The 11149-nt window shown below is 36.1% G+C and overlaps 1 protein-coding gene across 1 annotated transcript in view; it reads right to left on the bottom strand.

The window, feature by feature from the left end:
* Pof1b (POF1B actin binding protein) overlaps positions 1–11149 on the bottom strand; it is a 61061-nt gene that overhangs the window by 38556 nt on the left and 11356 nt on the right. The window contains exons 3-4 of the mRNA XM_028786020.1: positions 9479–9553; positions 2249–2329 (exon numbers count right to left, since the gene is read on the bottom strand). Of these exons, the coding sequence (XP_028641853.1) occupies positions 2249–2329; positions 9479–9553 (156 nt within the window). The remainder of the gene's footprint in view (positions 1–2248; positions 2330–9478; positions 9554–11149) is intronic.

The following is an 11149-nucleotide window of genomic DNA, read 5'->3' as shown; positions in this document are numbered from 1 at the left end:
TATATATATATATATATATATATATATATATATATAAATATATTAATATATAATATATTATATTATATCCTCATATATATATATATATAATTTAAAGCTGTTTTGCAAAAACAAGTTATTTTTATTTTTGTTTACAAAGCATATGGCTTGAAACTTGTTTTATTGCTCAATAAAGGACAGAGTTCAAATTTTTAAATGACTATTTTTCTTTATTCTTCTGTTAGATCTTCCTGAGAAGATGTTTGCAGTTCAAAATAGCCTGAGATAATGAGCTCTTAGAGAAGCAAGTCTAGTGTTATTAACACGTCCTTACTTATACACATACTTCTAATTTTGCTGCCTTTGTAAATAACATAATGTATAAGCAAATTTGTAGCTATATAATTTATCTGGTAATCATTTAACATCCAATGTGTGCTGTCCTTAATGTGCTATTTCTTATTCTGCATTATTCAAATCCATTCGCAACAGTGTCACTTTGTAGCTCCATGTTCCTGCAGCACTTAAGAATTTAAGTTTTCTCCAGACTAAAGAAAATATGTTTTAAAGAATGTGAGTTCCAGGCTGGGGAGATGGCTCAGTTGATAAAGCGTTTGTTGTGTAAACACAAAAACCAGAGTATGGATGCCCAGCATTCACTAAAAATCTGGCCCTGTTATCATATCTGTAATCTTAGCCCTGAGGAAGTAAAAACAAATAGATCCCCAGAGCTCCCTGATCAGGCAGAATCTGGAGCTCACTGACCAGGCAGGGTAGTCTTAAACATGAGCTCCAGGTTCAGAAAGAGACTTTGTCTCAAAAAGACAGGCGAAGAGTGATTAAAGAAGACACCTGATGTTAACTTCTGACCTCCCCGTGTACTTGGATACATGGATACACATAAACACATATATACGAGGCTATATATACCTATGTAAATATAAGGACAACTATATGGGTAAAAAAGCAAAAGATGAGATGTATGTAAGTACAGAACATAAAAGAAATGCTGCCTTTGTAAGAAGCCAATATTCTAGGCTGTACTGAAGTAGAATGCATTCAATTTTCATCACATATTGAGTAGGGGCACAGGAAAGGGGCAAAGGTAGGGAAATATACGTCCTCATCACCCCTCGTCCAGCCACCTTGCCCTTGTTTTCAGGCTTGCTGCTTAAATATTTGATTATGCAAAAGAAGGAGCAGGCAACTGCTTTAGCTATAATCACATCCTCTTTTAATGTTTACACAAATTTATGAAAACTCAAGCAAATATCCAAAGCAATCATCCTCTTACTCAGATCCTTTGTGTACACAAATTCACACAGACATGCATACACAACTAGCAGCTTCCTTGGCTAAGGAGCCCTGAGAACATGATTTTAATAAGTAAATTAAAATTAAGAGGTGGAAAAGGTAGTAGTAGAAGTATATCCTCCACTCCACCTAGATTAGTGACAAATGAGAAAGACTCTGGATTAACTGTTTTCTTTCTGCAGCTGGAATACATAATCTTTCAGGAGAAAGATTATTTCTTGTTATAATGGAGAAATAAAGGGTAAAGAAGAAGTCATATCTCTATCCATACCACAGTGTTTCTTTTGTGAGATTGATTCCTTAATACAAACAACAACAAAATAAACCCATTCTATTGCCACTATAGATATATGTGTGCATGTACATGTATGTGTGAACATTCAGGAAGGCTTATTATTATAGAAAATGTTGTCTTAATATTCTTCTCAAATTAGATAGAGAATAATATTTACTTTGTAAAACATATGGCTATTTATCTTAGTAAAAATATAATGCAAATTTTTAAGAAGCTTTTTCTAGGTATGTAATTCATGCCTCGCAGGCTACAAGCACATGAAACACTTTTGAACTTTTAAGTTTTAATTTTTTTCTTCCTAGTCTACATCTGAAAGGGAAATTCAAATAAACTAAATCTTCCAACTCCTGATGTGGTGGTTGGTAGATTTTATGGAAAGCCTGTGAAGACCTTTGTCCCTTTTCGCTCTGCTTCAAAGTGCACAAAAGTCCCTTACAGTGCATGGGTGGGACTATAGAAATGAAAGTACTCTAACAGCCAAGCTGCTAGGAACTTTTGGTCTCTTTGTCAGACTGTATGGGTGTATGGCTACTTGAAGTTAAAATAGCGTTTTATATTAATGGTGAGAAGTGCATTTTCTAACTGGAAGATAGGCCAGTATTCTGCATTTAAGGATCTGATAACTTATCCACTGGAAAAAGAGATCACATGATACCTTACCTGTTCAGGGTTTTGTACTATGTATCTCCTAATGGTGGTTTGTGGATAAGTAGTAACTTTCACTGTTGGAGAATGAAGTTCCTGGGAAGAAAAATTAAATCCATATAACTATAGAAAATTATCATTACTTGGCAACTTGGAGCTATCAAAAGTAAAAATCAGGAACATCTTTCAGGCTGAATATTATACAGTCATTTTTGTGAATGACGATATATGACTTTATAAATTATTTAATGTTAGTGTTGAAAGTACTTAAGCAGCATTTGATCAGTTCTATTGTAAGCAATTGCATTATACTAATTTCCATTTTTACCATACACTTTCACATTTTATTATGGTTTTACTGTATATTTGTTTCTACTAAAGTTTGGTAAGTAAAAACTCTATAAGAACTAAAAATTTGTCTTCAAGTTTTATCTTACCTCTTAAAATTGATTAGTTCTCTAGACCCAATGACTCAGTAAATACTTTACAAAAAATTATGAAAGTATTTTTCTTTCATAAATTATCAAAGATTAAGATTTCCAAGATTCCAATTCCTAACTCATTTTTATACTTTCATACTGGAAATATATTGGAGTAGATGAAAACTGCTTAAATGGTGCTAAAGAAGATTAAATGACATAAACCAGTTTCCCTTCTATCGTGCTTCCCTCCTCATTTTGGAACACTATTGCTTTTCGTTTTTATGTCTAAGTTTCCTCGAGTTTTCTGAAGTCTTCTGAACCATCCGAGACTCAAGCAGAAAAGCTACTGTTCATGGAATTTGAATAGAATCATAGTATTATGTTATTTCTGTTTTCTTTCAAAGCCTGTTTCCAGAGAAGGCCCTTAGAATGACCGTAAAATGGCTTCAATTGCTTCCTTCTCTCCTACCCAGTCTGGTGTAAAAGTATTTGGAAAATTAAAAATCTAGCAAGGTGCTTTTAATCTACATAATATTTAGTTTGATGTGGGTTTCTCCAAAGGGCATACTTATTTTTTAAGGAATTCATTGTGTAGCTCCCTTTCCTTCATTTTACTAACCCCCTTTCTATACTTTCTCAGAGTGAATAGTGTTGCAATGACACGTTTAGATAAAAAGTTAAGCTTAAATAAATTAATTGCCTCTTAAATAACTTATATATAAAAACTACTCATGTTTATGACTTCAATTGCTTTTCTATTGGAGACATAGGATCTGGATATGAATCAAATGACTACAGAATCTTCAGGAGGTTTTTGTTGTTGTTGTTGTTGTTGTTGTTGTTGTTGTTTTGTTTCATTTTATTGTTGTCCCCATGTACTGCCCATCTGGCTACTATGAGTATTTCCAAGGATACAGACAGTCTTCATACATCACAAGGATAGCACCATATGGCAAATCTTACAGCCTGGTGCATACCCCTAATGTAATCAATAAAATAACTTATGAATACGCACAAAAAGTAAGTGGGGCCAATCACCAGAATAGCACAGCTTGCTTATATCCAAAAGTCAGACTCTTTATTACTTGCTGGTTTCCTGGAACTGTTTGATGTAGTCATCACTTAAAGAAGTCTCTTTATGTCTCTGTCTATTGTTAGAAGCCTAACAAACCTGCTTGTACATACGTGCTTCGGATTATACTGCTAATAATCCACACCAGAACTTTTACTATGTCTGAGAGTTCAGTGGAGAACTCAGTGCTGAGGAGGTTAGGAATTCTCACCTACTTGTTACAAGGTGATGAGCTGCATGCTGCTACCACAGCAACAGCACTAAGCGGCCACTCTGACAATCTGTATGAGCAATGTGAAGCAGATACAGTCTTGGCCCATGGACGTTTAGATCTCCATTGTGTTTTCTGTCCCTAATAACACCCTTCAGAGGAAGTCTTCAGGCTTGACATGGTCAAAGACACCAATAGAGCCATGCTGACTGCCACTTGCTTGGAAAGGAGCAGGAGCAACTGGGAGCTTACCGATTACCTTATATGCTTCTTTAAGAACTTAATTTTTCAACTCATTCATCATTCACAGCTGTGTCTTTTTCCAAAAGGCTAGCGGCTTCCCAAATCTAACACTTTGGGGATCCATTTCCTTTACAAATGCCTTCAATTCATGGACAGGTTGGATAATCAAAAGTTCTAGATTTCATTGCAATATCTTCATTGCACACCAGACTTGGTATGTTTTTGGTTGCAATTACTGTGGGTGATACTACAGACAGACCAGAAACTGCATTCACTTTTCTTGCCTGTCTGGTCATTTTCTGACTGCTCTTTGCTTTCAAAAGTCTGTTGGCTGGAGTGTAGATGGCTTAATCTTGGGGACTGGTTGGTGGTTTAAAAGAGAAATTTCCCCTATGGACTTGGGTGTTTAAATACTTTGTGACCAGTTAATGGTACTGTTTGGATAAGTTATGAAATCTTTAGGTAGAAGAATCTTGCTGTGGGAAGTACTTCATTGGGGATGGGCTCTGAAGGTTTATAGCCTCACTGTACTTCCAGGATATTCTATGTTACATGTTTTGTGATTAACATGTGATCTCTCAGATATCTGCTTTAACCACTTGCTATCATGGATCTGTTATCATTATGAACTCATCCCCTGTATCTGTAAGCCAAATGAACTCTTTCTTCCTGTGCTGCCCAGTTTGTCGACTTGACACAAGGTAGAATCATTAGAGAGAAGAGAGCCTCAATTGAGAAAATGCCTACTTAAGAGCAGGCTGCAGGTAAGCCATTAGGATATTTTTAAATTACTAATTGATATACAAGTGCCAAGTATATTATAGGTAGGGCCACCTGCCCTGGACTGGTGGTCCTGGGTTCTATAACAAAGCAAGCTGAGAAATCCATGGGGAGCGAGCCAGTAAGCAACACTCCTCCATCGCTTCTGCTCAGTGAGCACTTCTGCCAGAGCTTAAACAATCAGAATGCTGAGAGCAGTGAACATGATGAAGGCCTGGCTTCAGAGAAAAGCAAAACTTCTATCAGGTCATATATGTGAAGGATCTGTGGTATCTGGTCAACTGGAGCTGACTAATCAACTATGACTAAACAAGAGACCCAACCCACTATAGTAAAACCTTCTCCTTGCTGTGACAATGGATGCTGGTCAGCTGGGGTTGAAGAATCAGCTGTGCTCAAGAACAGACCAGCATCATTGATATGAATTCTTCTAGCAATTGTTTCTTTCCTAAGAGTTAGCACACAGAAGCTGTGTTTCAGATATGACCTCAGTTGACAGTATAGTGTAAGAGTTTCCCAGGTGGTACTGGTTTTGAAGGCATGAAAGGGTCACAGAAAACAGATGAGGCTTGGCACTGTGAGAACCCAGGAGTGTCCATTGATGAAGGTGCAGCCTTAGTAGCAGTTGAAGCCACAGAGTTTCAGGGGTCATGAAGCAAAGTTGAGGCTTGGCAACATGAAAGGAGCCTGGGAGAGGCTATTGGTGAACGTGCTGCCCAGTTGAAGCAAGAGACCCCAGCATTTTGGAGTTGCCTGTGCCATGGTCTAACCACCAAGAACAGCAGAAGCAGTGAAGTTGAGCCAATTGGAACCTACAAGATTAGTTGTATGTGGTGCAGACAGTGGAGCCAGAGAAGTGACCTAAGCCCTTTGGAAGAGCCCCGAAGTTCATATGTGGATGCCAGACATCAAAGACCAAGCTATTTATATTTGGAGGCTGTTTTTGCATTTTTCAGATAGTTATTATGCCTTGATTATTCCCTTTTGAGGGTAAGGAAGTATTTAACATAGTTATTTTATAGGAGCCTGCAACTGAGAGACATTTGATGTTAAAAGACATTTGATTTTTAAAAGAGATTGGATATTTTAAAGAAATTGAATATTTAAGAGTTTGAATTTTTAAAGACTGTGAGACTTTTTAAGTTTGTAAGATGTTTTGTACTATAATATCAATATTAATGTGTGACCTTGGGGATGGACAAGACAAGGAAGATTGTGGCTTAACAGTGAGTTATTTGTGTGTCACGTTGACAAGAGGTCAGTTTGTGCTGGCTAGTCTTATATCAACTTGGTACAAGTTAGAGCCATTAGAGAGAAAGGAGACTCAATTGAGAAAATGCATCCATAACATCAGGCCGCAAGTGAGCCTATAGGACATGTTCTTAATTAGTGACTGATGTGGGGCCATGCTTAGGCTGGTGGTCCTGGGTCTATAAGAAAGCAGACTCAGCAAGCCAGTGCAACAAGACAGTAAACAACACTCATCCACAGTTTGGTTTCTGTATCAGCTTCTGCTTCCAGCTTCCTGCCCTGTTTGAATTCCCACTCTGACATCCTTTGATGATGAACAGTGATGGGGAAGCATAAGCCAAATAAACCCTTTGCTCCCCAAATTATTTTTGGTCATGGTGTTTTATCACAGCTATAGTAATATTAATTAAGACACTTTTCTATGTCACTTTTGGTTATAGTGTTTTATCATAGCAACAGGCAAGTAGGCAAAGTAACACTAATATATGGTATGTAAACAATTATCATTCCTCCTTATAGTCCCAGCCCCCATTGTTTTCCCTCACCAACAAAAAGGGCTTCTGCCAGCAGACTTGTAAGTTGTAGGAAGCACGTAGGTACTTGTGCTCACAGATAAGCACTAGAGGAACCAGGAATGTCAAACACTTAAACATACAGAGTTATCTTTTCAAAAGGAGAGATGTATAACTTTTTTTTAGGTCAGAAGGCTGGGAACGGATGTGGTTAATAGCCTGGCGACATCTGTTCTATCTGTATGGCCAGGCAACTCTGGCTCCCACAGACTTATGTTTATCTCAGTCAATCTATGGTGCTATCTTCCCGGAGACCCTTATCTGGAGCATTGTTTACCTTGAGCCTTCTTCCTTAGTTAATTTATAGAACCCATCTTTTGTCATTTGTATTTTACAAGAGCTTCAATGTAATCACGTTTTAAGCCTTGCTGTACACATGGGATTTAATTATCACCAGAAAATATTTTCCCAACTGTGCTGTGCTTAAATATGCCTAAAATAAACTGTCCAGTGTCAGATTCTCAAAGTTTGAACTTTAACCAGCTACTGAGTCATGTTTAACCAGATTTTCTTTTTGCCTCACAGGGACATCCTGCTGGCTGTGGTGTTTGTAAAGACTCCAAGAGTAAGTCAAAGAATGAGACTGGCTATCTTAGACCCCAAATGTCGATATTTAAAGGTTTTCAAGGAAGGACTTTGAACAACCTCTACAATGACTTGGGTAGTTCTATTATTTCCATTGATATCAGCTTTGTAAAAATCTAAAAAGTTTCATAGATCAAGGAGAGTGCTTGGACTCTCGTCTGATTTGCTTTCTGGAGAAGGGATGATGGTATCTGTTCAGTTGTCAAATGGTCTTCTGGTGCTTCTTTGGGGAGAGTGAAAACCTTTTCTGATGTGGAGTCACTTTCGGAATAAGATGATTCTCCAGCTAAGGCTATCTGATGTGGCAACATCAAGCACATTGGAGACCACACAGTGTGACCCAAGAGTAACTTCAAAAGAAACAGCAGCAGCTTGGTGACTAGGTATCTCTCCGCACTTGGTGATATATTTTTTTAAGTACTTGTTTCTTTTTGGATGCATCCCCATAGGGTTAGAACAAAATATTGCTTGAAGTGAGTCAATTAAAATTTTAGCATATCTGGGCATAGTAACATACACTTTTAAATATTCCTTGGGTTGGAGATGGACAGCCACAGACACTAGAAGAAACGGAAAAACTGTATGTGGTGATGCAGGCCTGTAATATAGTACTTAGGAGGCTGAAGCAAGAGGATCTAGATTTCCAGATTAACCTGATGTATGTACAGAGATTTTGTCTCAGAAATTTATCAAGAAAGAAAGAAAAGAAAGAAAAAAAGAGAAAACACTAGAACAAAGTCATTTATAAACTTTTAAACAAAAAAGTCAATATTGTTAATATAAGAGTTGTTATACATCAATGAGAAAAGATCTGTAAATTCCTAGTACAATGATCAAATATATGTATAATTTAATAAAGTAAGGCTCATAGATTACTAAAGAAGGGGTAGGAATGTGGGAAGATCGTAAGAGCCAGAAATCATGAATATCTGCAGCAAAACATTATTTGCTGGAATGACAAAAATCATTGTACATATGAATTCACAGTGGTTGTGACTGCATGTATAAGATATGATTAAGATCAAACAAGCCACAACACCAATATGGTTGGGAGAAAGGATCATGAAATCCTGCCCCTATGGAAGGAGCTACTGGGAACTGATGGATGCTTGGAGATGCAGAGTAAGATTTTGTCAGGGATATGGCTCCTAAAAAGCTACTCATGCAGAGGGTCCAACACTCATGGTTACACAGGAAGCACTTAAAGGACTCTGTATAAAAAATGGTAAAAGTACATGAAGGTGGGGGGAAAAAGGATGTTGACAGGAAAGGGGAAGGAATAGGTAGCTGATTCGGTCAAAACACATTATATGCATTATGAAATTCTTAATTAAAATATGAGACAAAATGAAATGGTTAATAAACCTCAAACTATTCAACCAAAGTAGGAATTAGACTTTAACAACTACAAAATACCTTGGGTTTTCCAGAAACTTCACTCTTGTCAACACCCTAAGTTGTATGTTCCTCTCCCATGTAACTACAAATATAATATGCTTTATATTTTGTTACCTTGGACTTTAATTTTTTATACATGTCAATTAACTAAACATTTTATTACAGTAGTAATTGTTATTACAGCTCACATTTGGATGTACAATACTTACATTAAAACCTCATAAAATAACTAGGATTATTAGGCCATAAAGGTGAAAGGAAATAAGAGTCTGTGTGTCATTGAAATCATAAACTCATAATAAGAATAATATTTTTGCCCCACAAGTATAAATTTTAAAGTACTATCACTCACAAAGTCAGTTCCTCGGTCGATCAAATTCATGTATTTTTATTAGTATTCAAACCAAGGACCCTTAAACTATCTATCTGCATTCACTAGAAGATTCTCAGCTAAAATTAAACTACACCTAAACTAAAAACAGTATGAATGAGAAAGAATAACGGATATAAATCTCTAATTCATGGCATTTGTCATATGACCTTTTCATGGGCAGAGCTTGTATTCATGGATGAGAATACCCTTTTTTGTTTGTGAACACTGACGTTTTGTGAAGGTGTAGTTCTATAAAGACGTAAATGACTGCCCATACATATGAACAAGACTTATATAAAAAGAAGAAAACTAAGTCTAATGTAACACACATTGTTTACCTGTTCAGCATTTTGTGTTATATGGAGAGTGCTTGGTGCACAAGTAGATATCTTCAGAGTTGGAGAATGGAGCTCCTGTTGAGAAAAACAGAACTTTCAGAAATTGTTTCTGACCACTGCACTTTGAAAGTCTTCAGTTACTGGGATTGCTAGCCCACTCAATTGAATCGATGAGGTGTCCTTTATTTTTATAATAATCTTATTAGCCACAAATAAGAACATTGTGTGTAGGCTTTCTTTGATGATGTCTATCCAAAGGACACATTTACTGAATTACTTGGACAACTTTTAAAATAACCTAATAATAAAATAATTTCTAGAACACTTTTATAGCAACACCATCTTGTATTATAAAATTTTCTTTTTGGCTTCTTTGACAACTATGTTGATATATACCACAATAGTATTATATGTTTGCTGTGAAGCAAATGAAAATTTTGTTGAGCAAAAACAAAGAAAAATTATCAAACTAATAGATGAAGCTACCTTTGAAACGTTGACTATTACTCTTAGTTTACTTCAAGTTGACTTCAATATATGTTATCTGTGCTGCTACGAACTTAATTCTGGAGTCAGCACTACTGTTTTAAAATCATTCACAAAAAGGAATGAAGGTGGCATTCACAATGATTAAACAAATGATTACTATGCTATCATTATTAATATTTCTCCCCAATTAGGAAAGATGCACTGCCTAATTAGTGTGTACAGAGAATTTTTTTTCATGGTACTGGGGATGAAACCCAAGTCCTCCTATGTTACTCAGGAGCTTACCATTGAGCAGCTTCCCCATCTCGACATTGCACAGAGCTGATAGAATTACTCAAGCTCCTCACACCCTCCTATAATTTATAAAGGATTGCCATGCCTCCGAGTTATTTTCCCACAAACAGAAAAATGTTTTTTTCAAGAAAGAAATAATTAAAATCAGAATCACAGGTATACCAGGTTAACATTGACAGGTTTATCAGAAGTCAAGACATTTGCTCAAAGTAAAGAATGTTCTGGACACTTGAGCACTATTATTGTCATCTCCCCTTTATTTTAACTTCAAATAATACAGATCTGGCATTTTCTGGATGCCTCTAAATAGGTTCCTGGATTTCCTGCTAGAAGCTAAAAACTCTTCAGATAAATGCAGAAGATTACAAACTGTAAAAGCAAACAGGCACATAGCCTTCACTTTAGAAAAATGAATCCAAGTACAACTAAGTGTTAATGGATCAGGCCCATAGATCATGGAGAAAAAGTGAGTTTTTTAAATTTTGTTCTACATGAATATAATTCTGATTTTTTTAAAGATTAGTGAAATATTTTACTAGCATATTAACTGTACAAAGTAAGTGGTTTCATCATGATAGTCACATGCCTATAATATACTTAGATCATATTTTCCCCTTTATTAATCCTGGAAACAGTTATTTCCTGTTTCATAAGAAGTGAAAAAAATATTTGTGAAAGAATCAAAAAAGCATGTCATAATTTTAAGGTCATACTAAGAATAAGGATTTCATTTTTAGTAGGCTTTCTAAGTGTTTAGTTTTGTATAAATCACACAAAAAGAATCAATAAAAGTGTTAGCCCTCTGAGAAAATCAATAAGATAGACAAAATCTTATCAAAACAAACTACAGAGAGAGAGAGAGAGAGAGAGGGAGAGGGAGAGGGAGAG

Source organism: Grammomys surdaster, unplaced genomic scaffold (genome assembly GCF_004785775.1).
Source record: "Grammomys surdaster isolate TR1022 unplaced genomic scaffold, NIH_TR_1.0 61, whole genome shotgun sequence".
Lineage (NCBI taxonomy): Eukaryota > Metazoa > Chordata > Mammalia > Rodentia > Muridae > Grammomys > Grammomys surdaster.
Note: the sequence above shows the minus strand (reverse complement) of the source record. Positions and strands in the feature narration are given on the sequence as shown.